At 46.8% G+C, this 20,443-nt stretch overlaps 2 protein-coding genes across 3 annotated transcripts; one reads left to right on the top strand and one right to left on the bottom strand.

The window, feature by feature from the left end:
• Positions 1-3,652: 3,652 nt before the first annotated feature.
• Positions 3,653-5,528, top strand: LOC125539448 (aquaporin PIP1-3/PIP1-4-like). The gene is made up of 4 exons (XM_048702903.1): positions 3,653-4,077; positions 4,163-4,458; positions 4,554-4,694; positions 5,187-5,528. The coding sequence occupies exons 1-4, from the start codon at positions 3,744-3,746 to the stop codon at positions 5,280-5,282; spliced, it is 867 nt and encodes a 288-aa protein (XP_048558860.1). The 5' UTR covers positions 3,653-3,743; the 3' UTR covers positions 5,283-5,528.
• A 1,388-nt stretch (positions 5,529-6,916) lies between these two features.
• On the bottom strand, positions 6,917-19,397 carry LOC125539447 (mitogen-activated protein kinase kinase kinase YODA-like). 2 transcript variants are annotated; one of them, XM_048702901.1, is made up of 14 exons: positions 19,060-19,397; positions 16,944-17,082; positions 14,147-14,845; positions 13,318-14,058; positions 11,698-11,785; positions 11,519-11,581; positions 11,110-11,270; positions 10,960-11,035; positions 10,789-10,848; positions 10,593-10,703; positions 9,507-9,743; positions 9,312-9,403; positions 7,798-8,505; positions 6,917-7,350 (listed from the first exon to the last, which is right to left on the bottom strand). In XM_048702901.1, exons 3-13 carry the CDS (start codon positions 14,671-14,673, stop codon positions 7,992-7,994), a joined length of 2,670 nt encoding a protein of 889 aa, XP_048558858.1. In that variant the 5' UTR covers positions 14,674-14,845; positions 16,944-17,082; positions 19,060-19,397; the 3' UTR covers positions 6,917-7,350; positions 7,798-7,991. The 2 variants fall into 2 exon arrangements, with proteins under 2 accessions (XP_048558858.1, XP_048558857.1); XM_048702900.1 differs by lacking the exon at positions 16,944-17,082.
• Positions 19,398-20,443: the final 1,046 nt, after the last annotated feature.

Raw genomic sequence — 20,443 nt, 5'->3', positions numbered from 1 at the left:
CTAGCGGTAGCGAGCGGCGAGGCGGCGCAGGCTCTGGGAGCGGCAGGCGCGGGGCTGGGGGGCGGGGCGTTGCAAGCGTGGTGCAGATAGACAATTTGGAGTCGTCTGTCGCGTTGGGCGCCTCCAACGAATGCCGGACACACATGTCCATTTTTGCACCCATTACCACCTCAAATGAACAAAATCCGAATAAAACGGACATCCGTTTGAGGTCATGCGATAGGAGTTTGACCTCACGCTGCTAGTCTGCATGCAGATGAGCCACAGTGCGTCATTTGAACCCGCATGCTGAAGTAGGAGTACGTTGCCCTCTCCAGCAAAATAATCATCTGCCACGACGAGTACACCGAAAGCAAGGCAGGCTCGAGGTTCCCAACAGGCGGTGGTTGAGCGATGCTCGTCATGGCTTAAATTTGTTTATTTACGGTCTCCAGTCTTAATCACGTCAGGTCCTCCCTGTCCCTGGAACCACCAGTTCAGTTCAACTAATCATTAAGCTCGAGGTACCTTCAAACCACGAGCTTAATCAAATACTGCGACAACTATTGATTGATTAGCTCGTGACGCTGGGAACGGCCGGGGCGCAGAACGGCGGCAGCCCGGACGACCCCCGCCACACACGCAGGACGCGCGCGCCGTCCCTGGAAAGGTTGGCAGGTGCGTCTAGTAGTACGTGAACCATCATGGCGTTGGAATTTCTGGTGTGAGGGAGGACGAGGGCGGCATGGAGGAGGGACAGGTTTGTGAATTATTTTGTGAAAATCCCGCAACTTGTGGCACGGATGAGATGGCCGGTGGTGGCGGGAGATACGAGAAGATACGGCCAGTTTGGCCGACCGTTGGCGACAGGGATGGAGATGCCGTGCCGCGGCGTGCGCAGCCACATCACATCGCATCACCTCACCTCACCACCCCTGGGTTGAAAACAACACGAGTGAAATCACACAAGGGAATCATGCGTCCATCAACAAGAGAACAGTGAGAGACGGCAATCGTCGGGACCAAGGACGAGAAAGTGGGCGAGCGGGAGGATCACGAAGTCTGTCAACAGACAAAGATGAGGCTTTCACTTGCCTTTCAGCAACAACACAAGAATCACCCGCTCAGTTCACATGCCTAATCATCCGTCTACTTCACTGTCGTAAACGGTCTTGTAACAAAACTGTTTTCACCGTTAGGATCCTCGGTGAAACAACGACGCTAGGCCACCAGCGGGTCTCTCAAACAGACTCTTGCCTCGCTTTATATATAAAGCACATAACATAATACAGCCGAACGACACAAGGTAGTAAAAAAACCCTCTCACAAAGAAGATCCCAGGACAATCAAGCAATATAAATGCACACAACTTGAATACATCATCACTACACGCCCTAAGACACCTAAGTTACATGACAGCGCCTTTGGGAAGGAAAATGACGCTAAGCGTCGATACTGCCGAGTCCAAGATGGACAAGAGTCTTCGCTCGGAACCCTCACCTAGAGAGAAGAACCACAACGACGTCTTCAAGAGGAGACTGGCACCCGCAAACATCATCGTCGTCGCGTGCCAAGGCACGGAGTTTTCACTTGACAGCTCACACGTGTCACCACGAGGCATCTAGGACAATCGCAACAAGCACAAGCCTCTAGATCCGGATCTGAGCATCGCCACCGCCGGCGGCAACGAACGAGCTTAGGCCACCCACTAGTACACCTCTCGCCATCCATGCAACCAAGAGGCATAGCCACCGCCACAACAAAGGCGCTCCCCGAGAGCCGACCATGTAGACTGCCATCCGGGGCCACGCCCTAGTGTCTATGGTCCGAGACATTGCCTCTCGCCCACTTCACATCTTCCAAACCACGGTAGGAAGAGCAATGGCATCACCAACTACTCCTAGGCTGGCATCAGCTACTAGGTCCAGGTCAGCACCTCCATGGTAGGAGGCGCCCATACCTGCATCCCCAACCAGTCCCGATGGATCGGAGGGGCATGACCTAGTAACTTGCGATAACCACCGTCGGGTAAGCCTTGGCCAAGACGAGCTCACTCGACGCCACGTGCTTGGCCTATGGTGTTGATCCTTCTGCCGGGATAGCGTTGTCTCAACCTCCACCATCGAGCACTGAGAGGAACTTACCACCCGAACCACGCCCAATCACTCCTACTCGGAGCAACAACCTCGACCGGTCACAGACCCATATCTGGTCTGCCCAGGCACAAGCCTTATATCCAAGCTACCGCCAGCCGATGCCCGGACCTAGGAGAAGAAGGATTGCTACCACGACCCTACACCGTGTTGAAGTATAAAAGCATAGCCTACCTTTCACACAAAAGCTCTGGTTGATGGAGAAAGGTGGGCTATGCATTCATACTTTAACACCCCCTCCCCCTCCCCCCTCACGTATGGCTCTCTCAGACCTAAACTTGATCAAAAGTGGACTGCAATTTTTTTTTAAATTACGCCAGTCGGTCTTGAACTTAAAACCTTTTGGCTCTTATACTATGTAAGATGTGATTTTTGGAACTCCTGACAGGAGCCGCTTTGCATTTATTTATGAAAGACATGAAGCAATGTGCCGCAGGAATGCCTCGTCGCCGAGCACCTTCGCATGCGCCACCCGCAGCACGCCGGGTTCCATATCCTAGCGAGCCCATCCTAGCCATTGTCGCCTCCCAGCCCTGTAGCCGCCGGATCCACGCACCCCCGCCACCAGGAGCCCCATCACCCCCCCCCTCCCCTGAGCAGCTTTCTCGCGCCGCCTAAATCTCAAGCAGGGGAGGGAGACCAAAGCCCTGCCCCCGCCAGTGCCGCACTGGCTTCGCCCAACGGGCGCCCTCCGGCGACGGCGAGGAGGAGTTGAGGGTTGGCGGCGAAGCAAGGGCTACCGTGACGAGAGCACGGGGTGCATCCCGGGAGCAAGATGATTTCTTTTTAGCACCAGCGGTTCTCTTTTACGACAAGTTGCGGTCGCCGCCGTCTCCCGATCTGCATCAATGACTTTCTAGCCTTTTGGGTTCCGATGCTCGGGGGAGGGAGGGCATCGAGGTATGTTCATGGCACATTGTCGACGGGTGCAGGAGGAAGAAGGCTTCAGCACCCCCAAAGCTTTGATTTTGGTTTTATTTAGATTTTTATGAATGTGTTTGTAAGGTCTTGCGAATTATATGAGAAGCATTTGTCTACGTGATGCCGAATTGCTGTTCTCAGAGAGTTGATGCAATAGCAATAGCAATGTGCAGGCCACTGATTGATCACGCAGCAGTCGCACCAATTCTCTGCGCTTGAAAAAATAATTATTTGTTTCTTATAGCATCAAAAAGAATATTTCTTTACAATTTGTCTAATTCACATCTAGATGTTTTTTAAAAATATCACATCTAACCTTCTACAAATATATAATGAGCAACAGAAAACAAAACAATTTAGGACAAAAATAAATAAACCAGAATCAGAGATGTGTCCTAAACAGATCCATTTCTTTATTCAAACGTTAAACACAAGCGGATAAACAAACAAACACCAGCGGCAAGCTAGACAACAAACAGGCTAAACAGCAAGCCAGCCCGCTCCTCCTCGCTGTCACGCCGGGCCACCACCCGCCGTCCTCGTCACCCGTCGTCCTTCCAGAACCGCCGGTTGGCCCTATAAGACTCTTCACTCCCAGTGCGGCCCTCACCACAAGCTCACAGAAGCCGCCCATCTTGCTCAGTTCCAGCTCAGGCGAGCAGCGACCACCTTCCGGCGAGGGCAGCAGCGATGGAGGGCAAGGAGGAGGACGTGCGGCTCGGGGCGAACAAGTACTCGGAGCGGCAGCCCATCGGCACGGCGGCGCAGGGGTCCGAGGACAAGGACTACAAGGAGCCCCCGCCGGCGCCGCTGTTCGAGCCCGGCGAGCTCAAGTCCTGGTCCTTCTACCGCGCCGGCATCGCCGAGTTCATGGCCACCTTCCTCTTCCTCTACGTCACCATCCTCACCGTGATGGGCTACAGCGGCGCCACCTCCAAGTGCGCCAGCGTCGGCATCCAGGGCATCGCCTGGTCCTTCGGCGGCATGATCTTCGCCCTCGTCTACTGCACCGCCGGCATCTCCGGTACCGCTTCTTCCTTGCTCTCCGCTTCGTTCTTGTAGCTTCCTACGGTATGTGGTGCTAACTGGTAAGGGATGGATGGGTGCAGGCGGGCACATCAACCCGGCGGTGACCTTCGGGCTGTTCCTGGCGAGGAAGCTGTCGCTGACCCGGGCGGTGTTCTACATCATCATGCAGTGCCTGGGCGCCATCTGCGGCGCCGGCGTGGTGAAGGGGTTCCAGCAGGGCCTGTACATGGGCAACGGCGGCGGCGCCAACGTGGTGGCGCCCGGCTACACCAAGGGCTCCGGCCTCGGCGCCGAGATCATCGGCACCTTCGTCCTCGTCTACACCGTCTTCTCCGCCACCGACGCCAAGAGGAACGCCAGGGACTCCCACGTTCCCGTGAGTGCCTACCATCACCGCCGCTCTGTTCTTCCCCCTGTTGAATTTCCTTACCGTGCTTACTTAAAACTTAATGGTGTGTGCAACGTCGACAGATCCTCGCCCCGCTGCCCATCGGGTTCGCCGTGTTCCTGGTGCACCTGGCCACCATCCCCATCACCGGCACCGGCATCAACCCGGCGAGGAGCCTCGGCGCGGCCATCATCTACAACAGGGAGCACGCCTGGTCAGACCACGTGAGTGAACCCAAACTGAAACCTAACACCCCTCCTTTCCTTTGTCTGAACTTGAAAGCATGGGCACTTGCATGCTTGTTTTCTGCAGCAGTAGTAACTGCAGCCTGCAGGCATGTGGTAGCAGTAGTATTCAGTAACTTAAAGCTGATGCAGACGCATAGCTACTCTCTATTGCACACCTAATTAACCGATGTGAAATTGGAAAGCTTATTAATCTGGTGAACTGATGTGGCAGTAGCTGCAATAATTGAGCAGTTATAGCTGATGATAGTAGTGTATCATCTGCTAGTTATTCAAATGTGGAAAGCCTACCCTGATCTCAAGGGAAATGCCGAGAGACTTGCCTCGGTGTAGCACGCAACCGCTGCCTTCTGGTAGTAGGACAGTGACTTGAGTGTCCATTATAGATTATTATCTGGGAAATTGTTTGGCATTGCTGTGCTTATAGTAGTAATAAGGGCTGACATATCCATCAAATTTTCGCGTTTGCAGTGGATCTTCTGGGTCGGCCCCTTCATCGGCGCCGCGCTGGCCGCCGTCTACCACCAGGTGGTCATCAGAGCGATCCCGTTCAAGACCAAGTCCTAAGCAGCTGTTCTTCCTGCTACAAAGAAGATGCCAACCCAACCCGAAGAGCAAGCTGCGTGTTCTGAATTTCTGATGAGGCGGCTATATATCTCTTCCCGTCATCCGTGTTACTGTGGAATTCCAATTTGTCTTCCAAGTTTGATGTACTCTGTATTCACCTGAACCTGGACCAAGACTTGTATGTAATCTCATCAGTACTCAGTTGTGTGTGCTGCCCGTTATTGTCAAATCGAGCCAAGTTGTTTACGTGCCCTCTTGTTAGAGCTCAGCTCAGCTGCTATCTTTCTGCAATTCAGTAGTACAAGATGAGGAGTTTGCTGTCCGAGCCGTTGCTCAGCTGGCTGCTGCTGCGTGCTACGCTGTGCATGCAGATGCAGCATATGCTACCTGTCAGGCCGTGGCTGAAGCTACGGCTTTGGTCACAGGCTAGAGTGATGGGGGCAAAGGACAATGATGAGCGGAGCCACCGCCGGTTGGCAACTAGCGGCGTGGGGCGTGGCGTGGCTGCCGCTCTGGTCCTGTAGTATAAGTACGTACTGGTAACGCTACACTGCAAACAGACAAGCTCTACACCGTGGCAGTTGCCGTGCTCTGGCCGTTTGTTTCTCTGCTGTCTAGCCGCGAACGGTACACAGGGGTTGCCAGCCGGTGCAACCAAGTGGAAGATGCGGGTACACGAAGCAAAGGAAAACGTACGGGAAAGGGTGGTGAATTGTGGCCAAATTCAGTGTTGTTTTGACCCTTTTTGAAAATTTTAGCGGGATCTGACCATGTTTAATATAAAAATTACAGGATCTGGTTCAAACCCTACCGCGTCTGCGGCGGGGGTGACGGCATAGACGGCAGGCGTTTAGCTGCACAGGCGTGGATACAATTCCTAGCGCCAGGGTCCCTAACGGTAGGTTGTTACACTCTACCGCCATCGACCCCGACGGTAGGAAAAGGGGTTAGATCTCCAAATTTTATCAAACCAGGGCCATATCTTGCTCAACTTTCGCAAAATAGTTTGTCTAATTCACATCTAGATGTTTTTTAAGGATGTCACATCTAACCTCTCACAAATAAGGCAGCAAGAAGGAACAAAAAAAAAAGCTAAGACAAAAAAATAGACCACAAACATAGTGAAGATCAGGTTAGATATGACATAACTATGTTACATCTGATGTGTCCTAGATAGACCCTTCGCAAAAACCAAAAAGGTCAAAACAGCAAGTTTACCGGTCTGTACTTTTTTTTAGAAACACCAGACAGACTGGCGATGGTGAAAACTCGGCGCTCACCTCTATGAGCCCTGATGGACACCACGCCAGCTCGAAAGGTGCTGACGTTGTCGGGCCGATCTGAGCAACGGTAGATCGCCAGGACAGACGGTGGCCTTTGTTACCGTGCGAGGGAGGCAACTGGACATGGACGGATGGCATGCCAAGACATAATAATGCATAGTTGCATACTGCCAAACTGAGCTGACTAGGAGCACACCGAATCCTGGCGACAAGCAGACGCAACGATGCAAGCACCCAACCCAGTGCACCACCTTTCGCACGGCATACGGGTGAATTGATGCGGTTGGTGTGGCTCACTACATGGCAACATGCAGGCAGAATGCATATGGAACTTGGAGGAATACATACGGCTACCGGCAGTAACGCAGACAAGTTGTATATATACCGATTCAATATGAACAACTGGACGGGCATGGTACATCTGAATGAGAAATTATACATATCGGGAGAGCTAATTTAATTAGGGACCATGCTCTTTGTACGAGTTTCCATGGTAACTTGCAGCCGTCGCTTCACAACCTCGGGTAGCTGTTAAAAGAATTTGGCTCAACTGTTTCTCCTGTGCAAAATATTGGTTGGCTTTTACTTGAGATTACTTCTGTACAAATGGCATCAGGACGCCAAGAAGGGCAATTAACATGTAGAGGCAGGGAGGTGGCCAACTGCTCTGGCTTCTTCAGTCTCCTAGTATACAGTCTTGTCATTTCGACGCATGTTGTTAGCACGCCAGTAGTAGTAGTATGCAAACACCCAGTTGTTCCGCCTAACAGGGATGGATGGATGGCCTGCGATATAAAGAGCAAAATTAGTAAGAATCAAGACAAGCTTCAGTGTCCCGAAAGTAAGTGCGATGCTTGAAGAAGTAAAGGCTCAAGTGTGGATTTTCCAGTTCATATATTTACGGATGCTCATGACTTACCACATAACGCTGGGAAATGACGGGGCACTAAAACAAGTCATTAATCATTAGGGGCTGGCATCTCATAAGTAAGAATATTAGAGAGGAAATTGTGTATTTATGTCTTCATCGTGCATCCTAACTCTATAGTTCCACAAGCTCAGGAGAACATTTTGAGCCATGTTCAGTTAGCCGCTAGCATGGTAATAAACCAGTTGTGCATTTAGTTGTGAGTGCTAGAAAATGCGGCACACAACATTGAAGGTGCAAAAGATCCTGGCTTCATGTAATTGAACGCAGGCGGTCAACTAAAAACTGTAAGATCGTGACATACCTTTGTCTATCTGTGGGGATGACAACAAAGACTCCATCCATCTACAGTTGTTAGCTTCAAAATAAATCAATGATATTTCCCATAGTCATATTATATTATGATACAATTCAAGCCACTGACTGGCCAAAGCAGCTGAAAACCACTTAGTTACCCTGCCAAGCTCCAAAAAAATTCGCTTGGCCTATCCTTGATAGTTAGTTATCACGCTTGAGTCCATGGTGGGGAGAACCAGTTGTTAAGTCTAGTGAAGGATTTGGCTTCACATGATCCACCAAGGCAGGACGAGTGAAATGTTCAGAAGGGGACAGTCTATCACGCAAATCAAAAACGTTTCCAAGCCTCTTTCCAAATTGAGGGCTCAGAATGTTAGCTTCAGATACTATCCTCTCCTGATTCCCCTGTGAGACTTGATGCACTCGACCAAACTGCCCAAGGTTACGATCTGTAGGCCGGTTGGGGAAGTGATCATCTGGGCCTCTTGATGCGATTGCAAATCCTTCATTGTTGTAGGTTGGTTGCTTTGAATGATTAAAGGGAATAGCACCATTACCACCAGACAGGGGAGTAGAAGCGCCTGAAAGGGTTCTGGGGCTTGAAATTGGAGATGGTGACATTCGGCCATTTGTATGTTGGGGAGACCTTGACCTTAGCAGAGGACTTCCACATGGAGAAACTGGACAGGATATATTGCTCCGTATATGGATATCGCTGCAAAGTAAACAACAATATGAGGTTCCATGCAAAAGATAAACAAAGTTCACCAGAAATCAATTTCCTAGTAAGCATGAGGTTAGCTGTAGAAAACTGCACTAAAAGGAGGGCACCTAGGCACTAGGCACTCCCCTCCTGTCTGTCCAGCACACCTAGGCGCCTGCTTAATGAATAGTCCACATGTAGGGAAAGCGGATTTTTGGAGGACGGGTGCATTGGAGCACTTTATTTTGAATAGTTCAAAAATTACATTTTAAAGTTACAAAATTTTCCGAAAACAATCTACATGTTCATATGGATGTATACTACATATGTGTAAATTTTGGTGATGAAATAAGTAAGCATGTACACAGAATGTCAAAATGGTGATTTCTAAATAGTGAACAGTATATGCCCTGTTCATCTTTCCAAAGTCGCAATTGTCATTTTTGTGTGGCTAGCATGGTTACTTATTTCAACACATAAATTTGCACATGTGTACATCCATATGAACATGTAAAACTTTTTCCAGGTTTTTTTAATCAAAATACCATTTTGGAACTATTCAAAATATAGCGCTCACTGGAGCACGTGCACCAAAGTGGTTTTTTGACATTTAGGGTGCGACCCTGCCACCTATAACCTTTTAGGATATAGGCAGTAGAAAACTGTATGATGTCTGGTGGTACAAAGAAGTTCCAGGTAGGATGGCTTTAATTTGCATAGCTAACGCTTTAGTTATGGGTTACTGGCTTACTGCAAAAATGTTTGGACGACAGTGTGTGTTTCTGAAGTAAATAAGCAGAACTTGGGAAATGTTGTACCTATGCTTCGAAGAATATTTTGCACCCCTCCTCTGGTAAATTGTCTGACCCTCCAATCCCAATGACGAGATATTTGTTGTATGTCCAGCCACCTAAAAGATCAGTAGAAGCCTAGCAAAGTGAGAAGACCACGAGAATGACAAAAGTAGACACCGAGTCATCCCCGATATGTCAGTTACAAAGAAGTACTGTTACCTTAGAATTCGGTCTACAAGATATCACGGGCAAATGTTCCAAAGGATCAGACATAACGGATTTCTCAAGTCGGACTTTATATTGTATGAACGGGTGTTGCAAAAGCTCCATTGCTGTCGGCCGTTGAGAAGGATCACGCTGCAGACACTTTCTGATGAAGTCCTTGCACTGCTCTGATAGGTGATCTGGTATTGGTGGAAGTTCCTTGCTATTTCCAATCTTGAACATTGCAGCAATCTGTTGGTGAGAAAAGCGGGGAAATATTTGATGATTACTTACTTATCATGACCAACCAAAAATGGAAGCCTTACCATCTCAATGTTCCATAAAATTGCATGCAAGTAAATGTGTTTTTGGAGTTTCCACATCAAGATAGTCATAAGTTCTTAAACAACCAAGGAAAATAAAGGTGTCATATCCATTCATCTGTTGTGGACAAAATTATATTTATCTGCCCAGTTTATTTTCTTTTTCAGCATCTTTTGTCATATGTTCCCAGTTTAAAGGATTAGTTATGTTGGGTAAAACTCTGAAGGCTGAGCTCTTTGCCTATCTCCTAGTATCAGTGTAACAGAAACGGGTAGCTGGTTCACTTGTGTTGGTAACTGGCAGAGTTTCAGGAAGGAAGCAGTCTGCAGCAATTTTCCATGTTTTATATATAATTTTACAGAAACGGCTTGTTATCTGGCAGAAGGTGCGAAAACCAGACAATATGTGCAGGAAATGGTTAACATACTACACCTGTCACAGTACTAGTATTTGGTAGTTTATTTGAGGAAGGTTATTTCACTGACATGTATGCACATCACTCCAGACAGCTTGCTCATTCTAAGGTAAATTGAAAATATGCTTCAAGGACACGGTCAAATTCAAAAAATCCAAAATAGCAGTCATCTGAAACAAATAGCAGGAAGCAGAAAGTCAACCTGAAGCTGAACTCAAAGTTTAATCGACTTGAAAGGTATTTTTGAAGTTTAACAGCATGTGTGGAACACAGATGAAGTAAGAAATGCAGCTAGCGACACACATTGGCCATCTGATATTATAGAACAAATATAAAGTGCATCTTTGTGGTAGAATACTGACCCCTTCGTACTGGCTCCATGGGGGTTTTGCGGTAGCCATCTCCAGGACAGTGCATCCTAAACTCCATATGTCAACCGCAAGATTGCAACCACCATTCGAACTCTTTATAACCTGCATGTGCGTTAAGTATAAATTTGTAACCAAAATAAAAGAAAATATACAAAGTAATGTAGGAGCATAATATTTTCAAGAGTACCTCTGGAGCCATCCAATATGGACTACCCTTAAATGAGAAAGGACATTGCTGCCCATTGATCTGACAGAAGGTACCCCAAAAGGTGAACAATAAGACACAGTTAATACAACATAATTAGTAAAATACATTTATTACCGTATAAGAGAGGCCATTAGTGACCAGAAAACTTACATGTTTAGCCATTCCAAAGTCTGCAAGCTTAACACGACCGCTAGGATCTACTAGTATGTTTGCACCTTTGATATCCCTGCATGTTGTGTAAGCATGACTTCAGTACACCAGAATTCCATATATATGCAACCAAAACAAACCAAATGCTACCTATGGACTGTATTCTTCGCATGCAAATAAGCTAAGCCTGAGAGTATCTGCTGAGTGTAGCTGCGTATTGCTGGTTCACCAAGCTGTCCATACTCTTGTAGAAGTTTATGGATAGATCCACCAGACACAAACTCCAAGTATATATACAGTTTGTCATCAACCTGTTTTGGGGCATAAATAATGTATAAAGTCATGCCCAAAAATGAAACGTGTCGCATAAAGTAGCCTTCAATGAAATCCCAAGAAGCTATCATAAACTCTCTTGCCACCCATGAAAAAGGGAGAAAGGTACAAACATGATAACAACACAGTTATAGGTATAATCCTCTGAACTTACAGGGAAAGATAGCAGCCCAACCAGAAATCAAAGAATACCAAGTAAATAACAATTGAAGGCAACAGTTTATACCGTTTCTGTGCCATAGTATCGTACGATATTTGGGTGTTGTAAGCGGCTCAAGAGCGATATTTCCTGAGAAAGAAAAGAATAAATGATACACTGAATGGAAAATAATAATAAATAAACTGATCCTTTTGCTGCTGTGGTAGTGACATAGTATAGGTGGAAGCACATTTTAAAAACCATACCTGCCCCAACTGCTTTGCACTTTCCTTTGATTTAGGATCATCCGAGAATAGGGTCACCTCTTTCATAGCACACATTTCACCGCTATCACTGGTATAGATAGTGAAACCAAAACAGGGGGAAAGGACTGTGAGGAATCAAGACATGATTTGAAAATAATCAAACGGTCATCATATAGTACTAGCAAGGGAACTATGTGATGCCACTGAATAAAAAAAGACATACAACATGTTTCTGAGGCTAGTTGATTTATTAAGGTGGGGCGTTGCTTGGAGTATCTATGAAATTCATTGTAGATCGAGGTGTTTCTGCAAAACAGACTTAAGTGGGTGGTGAGCGATTCCATTTTAATCTTAGGCGTTGGTAGCAAATTGGACCGTTGGTACTTGGTACAACCCTAAGTTGAAAGGACCATCGCCCACCAACTGGTTTCTTTATAGCAGTAGAGATGAAGATTTAAGCCGCATAAACTATATAATTGTCACAATTGTGTTCAGTAACCCAAAAAGGATATTAACTTCTCTTATCCTTACCATATCATGCTTTAACACGCCAATATGGTAACTAGAATTCAGTGACTTATGAGTCTGAATACAAGCAAGTCTACCATTAACATAAGATAGCAATATCATCTGCTCTTCTGCAAACGGTAACTTTCAGTGCTAGGGATGTCCAATCCTAAGAAAGTAAGAATCATATCCACTAGGCGCGGACTTTATGCAAGTTAGATATGGTCATGATTTGAATGAATTTTATTTACTACTACCTCCGTTCCTTTAAGGTGGGCATTGAGTTTTATTTGCCAAAATTCCCTGAAAGAAGTGGACTAATTTTGCGTTAAACCTGCCAAAAATACCCCCAAGTCACACGCCCATGCATTGACACGCCAAATTAAATAAGCTGCGGCTGAATTCTCCGGCTTCTGTGCCAGCCTTTATTGCGGTTTGTTTCTCTCATAGTAAATCCCGCATGCATGCATAAATGGAAAATTCCATGGCCTTGCATGTGCCAAACGAAGCAAATGCGCTCACATTGGCTGACACATTCTGTTTGCAAAGCGCGTGGGTGGGTGAGCATGCGCGGAGCAGCCAGTTCAAGGGCGTGAGGGAACCGAGTAACTGTGGCATGGCTAGAGAGACGATTAAGGGTGTTCGTGTTGTGGGCTAATAACTGCTCAAACGTGTGCTTTACCAGGGGTAAAAGGGTCCAAAACTGCTTCTCCCAAGCCCTCCTTGGTCTTAGCGGAACAAATGTCATGCCCTCCTTTGACAAACAGAAGTAGTAGTTTTTAGCTCCTCGCTAGAAACAGTGCATGTCACACCATATATGTAAACGCCCTAGACATCTAGTCTTAAAAGTGAAAAGATAGCAAGCTGCTACAGTGACTGTCACATAAAATATGACTATACCTCTGAAATAACAATAAAGTTGTACGAGACAATATGAAATAAAACAAGATATTATGAGAGTCCATACACACGAAAAACTTGCTGAAAATCAAGATAACCAGAATAGAACAAGTTACACAAGCACCTCAGGAAAACTCTTAAGCATGCTTAAAGTATATGTACAGTAAGTCATACAATGAAATTTTGAAGTTCCATATGTAGGAAAACATATACCTGTTAAAGCCAACATATACATGGCCAAATGTCCCACGACCAATCAGCTTCCCCTTCTTCCATCGTGATCCAGGACTTGGTGGATTCTCTGTTCGGCCAGGACTACGAGGCGCTGAAATAGGACTAGCTGGCGTGGACTTGTTTGGAAAAAATGAACTATTAGAGATGCTCAGTGGTGGAAGAGGCAATCTGTGGGTTTGCTTCTTCTTCCCACCATCATTCCGACCTGTTGGAGATTCAGGTGCCATCCCTCCAGACCTCGGATGCAATGGAGAAACACTTCCACTGTGCACCCTGGAACTAGGGCCAGGACTTGTCATTCTTGGGCTAGGAATCGGTGAACACTCTGGACTACCTCTGCTGGGCTGCCAGAAAAGCTGGGCTAGCATATCACCACCCACAGAGTTATGGCCAGATGTTTGCCCTGAACCTGGACTGGAGCACTGACCAGAGCCAAGGAAAGTAACATCTGTATGAGGCTTCACTGCCCAAAAGGCTGAAGTTGGAATATGGTCTGGACATATTCTTCTCGGACTTCTAGAAGGACTTGACATCAAACTATTCGGAGCACTCTCCAAGACTACCGGCCGAGGATTTTGTGGATTAGGTTGGTGATTGTCAGCTGCAATACCTCTCGGTGATGTGGACAATGTATGGTTACTGAGGAATTGATTAGCTGTCTTTGCCATCTCCTTCGTATTCTTGGTGGTGATAGCACCAGGACGCTCTTTGCGCACATTACTTCAGGGTTCAAGCAGAATAAAAATATATGTAAGAGCAAGTTTGAACGAAGAGGCACAAAATTAATGCACTACAATAAGGAGCATACCTTGACTTGCTCTTGGAAGTAGTATTTGTTGTGTTTTCAGCATCATTTCCAACAGGGCTCGGAAGCTGAGAATCTCCATGGTCATCACTATCAACAGAGCAGTTGCTAGAAAGTGAAGCAATCACTATTTCTGACCTTCTCTGAGGCCTGTTAGGTTTAGGAAGTGGCAGAAGCAGTGGTGGTTTGCCACGTTTTTCTAATATGGGCCTTGATTCGGTGACATCAGAAGCAGTGCGTGTCACTGCAGGACGTGATCCAGGAACAGGAAGCGGTTGGGAATGTACCCTATCAGCTGAAAAGCTTTGACAGCGAGAAACTTCTTTTGAGGGTGAAGTTGCGCGCGATACTGTGGTAGACTGGCAGACCTTTTCAACAGTTGTATCATCGCCACGTCTGTACCTCCGTTTTGATTTTGTGCTTCCTTTTTGCTCATTTGGACTTATAAACCGATGAAATGTATCCATGAGGTTCTCTTTGGTGGTTTTCTTTGCATCTTTTGAGGAAGACTTCCCCCACCATGATGGCATATCGAATATGAAAGGATCTGTGGTATATCTAACCGGCTGTGCAGTCACCACAATGTTACCAAAACTGATCAATTACCATATTCTGCCAGTCAGAAGAGCATAAGCACGGGCTTTTCTCGTTATGGCATGCAACACCCTCGGCTTTCACGACGGACCGACAATGGAACAATATCTGCAAAACCAAGAACCCAAGATGGAGTAAGATTCCAGCTAGCACTTTTTTCCAGTTCCATACACATTAAAGTCTAACACATATCCAGGTATTAAGAAACCAGCAATTCAGTTCGAAACAGTATTAACCATGCGCCAACAGCACTCCTTAGGGCAAAAGGGGAGAATCGATTTTAACCCCCCCAGCTCACGCGCCTTTGATCTTAAGCCCCTCTGTTCGTTTGCCTTTCTCTCAAGCCCCCGACGTGGCCTAATTTTGGCTCGCTTGCCCCTCGAGCACTGTTATCTATTCATTTAGCGCACAAGGAAAGAATCTGGACTTAACAAATTTGGAAATGCAAAATCTGCCCTCGTCCAGTTTTCCTCAAACGCACGAGACAAAGGCCCGAGGCCTGGCCCGTTCTTCATTCTATCTCCCCTCCCCGACTTGACCTAGCCGCCAGCCGCCAGTCACCAGAGTCCCTGCGCCCGCCGTCCGCCGCCCTGCTCCGCCGTGTTCCCCCCCCCCCATCCGCCGCCTCCCATCGCTGGCCCAAGGTAAGGCAACCTCTTCCCCTTTGTATTTTTCACAGATTTTGTGCTCTTCTTCTGGTACAGTTTCTAAATCGTGGAACCCTAGGTTTTGTGTGTGCATTTTCTGATTTTTTCTGTCTATATTGAATAGGATCGATGCAATGTCTGTGCATGATTCTAACCAATCCAGTGTGATAAACCTAACCACGGGGGCGATCTCAGGCAATGAAGTAGAAAATGGTAGTGCTACTATTGATTGGTCAAGCTTTGTGATTGAACCAGAAAACGATGGGGATGAAAAACCGCCGGACGAGAAAGCCATGTTTGCTCTGTTTGGTTTAAAAACAGAGCCGGATGAGAGAGCAACTGAGCTTCCTACTCCTGATGTGGAGTCTGACTTACATGATAATCAAAGATGCAGATATTGTTGTTGATGATAATGCTCCAGAGGAGCCACTTATTGCCTGGGATGAATGAAACCCAGCCATGGATATAGGGACACCTTATCCTAACATGGTTGAATTTAGAAAGGCTTTAAAACAGTGGGCTGTTAATGGAGAGTTTGAATATGGCACAAAGGAAAATGAGCCAGGGAGGTTTCGTGTTTTTGTAAAGGTCAAGCCATAATAGGTGACCCTTGCAAATGGGCTTTAACTGCTAGTTGGCTAAGGGATGAAAATTGTGTGATGGTAATTGCCTTTTTGTGCTTTATATTTTTATTGCTTCATTTTTTGACATAGTAATAACATTCAGATCTGTACCATTTTTTGTTGTAGGTTGTGAGGCACCAAATGGAGCATACTTGTAGTTCAACTAGTGGAAAAATGACTAGCATGACATCTCAATTATGGGTTGCCGACAAGGCAGTGGCTATGTTGAAGAAGGATCCAACCGTTGGTGCTGTGAAGATACTTAAAGACTTGCAAGATGAGCATCATGTCACACTTAACTATCACACAGTGTGGAAAGGCAAACAAAAGGCAGCAACCGGCTTATATGGGAGTTGGGAAAAAAGTTTCAGGATGTTGTACAACTACAAGGCTAGAATAGAATTGAGGTCTCCGGGGAGTATTGTTGAGATTGATACGACCACACATGAAGGTGAAGTGCATTTCAGCAAGCTATTTATCGCTTTCAAGCCTTGCATAGATGGTTTTGTGAATGGATGTAGGCCATATATTAGCATAGATTCAACTCATTTAAATGGAAAGTTGAAAGGTCAGCTAGCTGTAGTCACTGCATTGGATGGTCACAATTGGATGTTCCCGGTGGCGTATGGCTTTATTGAGTCTGAAAATGGAGATAATTGGGCTTGGTTCATGAATCAAGTGAAGAAGGCAATAGGGACCCTCCGGTATTGGCTGTTTGTACTGTATGCTTGCAAGGGTCTTGAAAATGCTGTTAAGAAGGTTTTTCCTCAAGCTGAGCAGCGAGAGTGCTTTAGGCATATGTGGCATAATTTTCAGAAATATTTTCATGGTGATGTGTTTGGAAGGTTGTGGCCTGCTGCTAGGGCATATAGGCCGGAAGAATATCAACATCACATGTCAAAGGTATTTGATGCATCTGAGAAAGTATATCCTTACCTTAGGGATTACCATAATCTGTTATGGATGAGGTGTATGTTCAACCCTGCCATCAAGTGTGACTACATAAATAACAATCTCGCCGAGTGCTTCAACGCTTGGGTGCGAGATATCAAGGACTTGCCGATTGTTCAGCTAGCTGACAAGATTAGAGAGATGATTATGGAACTATTTAGAAAAAGAAGAATGATTGGAGAAAGTTACAGGATAATACTTCCATTTGTCATACACCAACTAAATGCAAAGACTCGAGGACTAGGTCATCTCAAGGCTAAAGCATCAGCTGATTGGAGTGGGGAAGTGAAAAATGCTAACAAAGAGGATGAAAGACATGTGGTCAAAACTCTCACACATGAGTGTACATGTCTGCAATGGCAGCACACGGGCAAGCCTTGCGACCATGCACTAGCCTTCATAAATGTCTTGCAAGCTCGCAACTTTGTTAACATGGAGGACTATGTACATGAGTACTACTCATGTTAGCATGATTTAGGGCAGCATATGAAGGTGTAATTGAGCCCCTTACGGACAAGAATCAATGGCCACACGTGGACACAGGCTTTGTGTTGCGTCCACCAATTCCAATAGGCAAGAAGAAAGGTGCTGGAAGAACAAGAAAACAGAGGATAAAGAGTTGGTGGGAAGGTGGATCAAGGAAAGGATCCTTGAACAAATGCAAAAAATGTAGGATAGGACATAGAGAAGCTGGTTGTCCTCAAAATGGAACAAAGAAAAGGTACATAGTAGTACTTGTTGCTGTTTTCTATCTATAATACCATGGTTCTTTTACATGAAAATAGTTCTAATTGCTTCTTTTTGTAGGAAAAGTAGGGGGAAAAAGAATCCATCTCCATGGTTTGATGTTTCAGTTAGCAATGCCGTTCCATCTACACCAACCAAGAGCAAGAATGATGCCACTTGTAGCAGTCCGTGACTGTCACAAGAAGCCAAGCTGCAGCTCAAGCTAGTCCTGACCTGTCACAAGGAGCCAAGCTGCTACCCCACCACCAAAACCTCCAGCAAAAGGAAAGAAGAAGAAAATGACACCTAAGAGGAAGAAATTAAGCGACCTCTGAGCTTGTTTGTGGCTGTGATGAACTCGGCTGTTAGTGGAGACTCACTTTTATTGTTGTGTATGTGAGATGCAAACTCACTTTTATTTGCTCTGTAAGTGAGGTAGAGACTCACTTTATATTTCCTATGTGATGTGAGGTAAAGACTCACTTATTTTGCTGTCATGAAGTCCTGTAGAACATGGCTGAATTATTCTCTATGCTATCATTGAATCATTGTGACCCTATATTATTTCCAGTCTGTTTGTGTGGAAGCCTATTGATTACAGCAAAATCATGTCAATTTTTTTTTGAAACATAGCACACAGCTTTAGAAAATCATGTCATTTCTTATTTGGCTAAAATATTTTGTGGAGCATGTTTGAAAATTCAGACAAGGTACAGAGATGTGCTTTTCAAACAGAGGGGTACTTTTGTCTATTCCTATTTCTATATGTTAGTTATATACTAACAAAGTTGTTAACAATGCCAAAGGGGGGTACCAGCAACAAGTAGACAGAACTGGGGTGGTTCAGAGAAAGGCAAACGAACAGAGGGGCTTAAGATCAAAGGCGCGTGAGCTGGGGGGGGTTAAAATCGATTCTCACGGGCAAAAGAAGGATGAAAAACAAAGTGTCAAGATAAAAAATATGTTGTATTTCATTCAGGTTCTCCTAGGTTGGCTTGCGTGATTCAACAGCAGAACAAGAATACGATGAGCTACGGCATCACGTGCGCTTGGTTTTCATTTACTTGGAACCAACCAAATTCTTAATTAGTTGCCATCATCGGACGGACACTTGCTCAAGCATGTGACCTCATTTGCCATGAATACCCCGCTCGAAGTGGAACGAGACTGAGTGCGCACGCTTCGATCGATCGATCGGCAGAATGCTATATGGAAAGCGGGGGAAACACGGGTTCCCACCTCGTTTAGGTGGAGAGGCTGTCGGGGCGACAACTGACAGTTTAGGGGCGGATCTAGATGGCGCGCACCGGCACGCCCGGAAATCGCGGAGGCTCGGCGGGGCTCAGCTAATCACTGGGCGGAAACAAGCTCGTACCTCGGAAACCGGCGGCCGGGGACCGCTGACGGGGCGGAGGCAGCAGGAACGCGGCGCCCCGACGAGCGAAAGGGGGGGACGGCGGGGACGCGCCGTGAGGGGCCGGGCCGGGGGTGCTTGGAGGAGGCGGCACGGGACGGGGGCGTCGGCGGCGAGGCACGGCGCGGCGGCGGCCGTGGGGCGGGCGGACGGCGAGGGGAGATTCCGAGCTGCTGCGGTGGGGAAGGCGGGTTGGTAGGTCGGGTCGGGTCAGCAGGAGGAGGGAGGAAGAGGGAACAAAGGCAAGGGAAAGAGATGGACGATGCTTCTCTCTTCTAGGAGTATTTTTTTTTCTCGGCTCCGCACCCAGCACTGGCACACTTGAAGGGGCAGAGGACAAGTCCACCCTCAGTCGAACGTTGCGACGCCCCGTGTACGTCGGAGTAAGTACGACCACGAGACGGTCAGTCTTTAGCACACACAGCACTGAAAACTGGAAGGAAAGCGAAGCTAGAACTGAATTGGAGTCTCCGGTTTCACTCACTGGCAAAGCGGCAACCGCCGAGCGATCGGCGCGGCGTGCCTGCCGGGATCTCTGCTGGATCCCCTCTGCCTTTCAACTGCGAACTGCAAGGCTACTCCCTCGTCCGGGGAGCTTGGTGTTGAATGGAGTTGGGGTCTTAGTTGACCCGTGGCTTGGGGAATGATTTTAATTCGAGGTGAGTTGCTGCAATGGCTGATAATTTGCCAATCAATCGGGTATTGAAAACTGTTCTGCCCCTTTTTTTGCCAGAGGGCCCGATTGCTTGGCATGGCACTTGGCGCAGAATGGATGTGTTTTCGGTGAAATCCGCGTGCCATACGGACTGAAACTATCAGTTAGGAAAAATGATATATAAAAGACCGAATGGGAAGGTAGATCGTGTGTCAACCCGGTTTGGAAATGTGTATGGAATACGAGAATTTCTCGAACGGCAGAGGCCATTGCATCGCGAGCTGTGCACGGTATATTATTGAAAGACAACGAAAATAAATATGTGGACTCCTATCACATTGTCTAGTGTGTGTTCGAATATGGCAAGCGTTGAATCTGGTGGGAAATGCTCATATAACTTTCTTAGTTGACCGTGTTTGTTATCAGAGATGTGCATTGCTGGGAGTTGGCACCTATGGTGAAAAGTAATAGGCCAATTCATATCAAACCTATGCATGTCCCTCTGTGTAAAACAAGATCAAGAAAGAGCATCATCGGCAAACTCGGAGCCGAGGGAAGATCCTCGATAGCTAGCAGATATCGATTGTATAAGCCATCGTGGGGCACGATGAAGATCAATGTAGATGTTATGTTCAGCAGGTAATGCAGATCGTGTGACATGTGTGGTGACTCATTGTTTACTCCGGAATC

This window comes from Triticum urartu, chromosome 2 (assembly GCF_003073215.2).
Source record: "Triticum urartu cultivar G1812 chromosome 2, Tu2.1, whole genome shotgun sequence".
In the NCBI taxonomy this organism is placed as follows: domain Eukaryota; kingdom Viridiplantae; phylum Streptophyta; class Magnoliopsida; order Poales; family Poaceae; genus Triticum; species Triticum urartu.
This window is presented reverse-complemented; position numbering and strand designations above follow the sequence as displayed.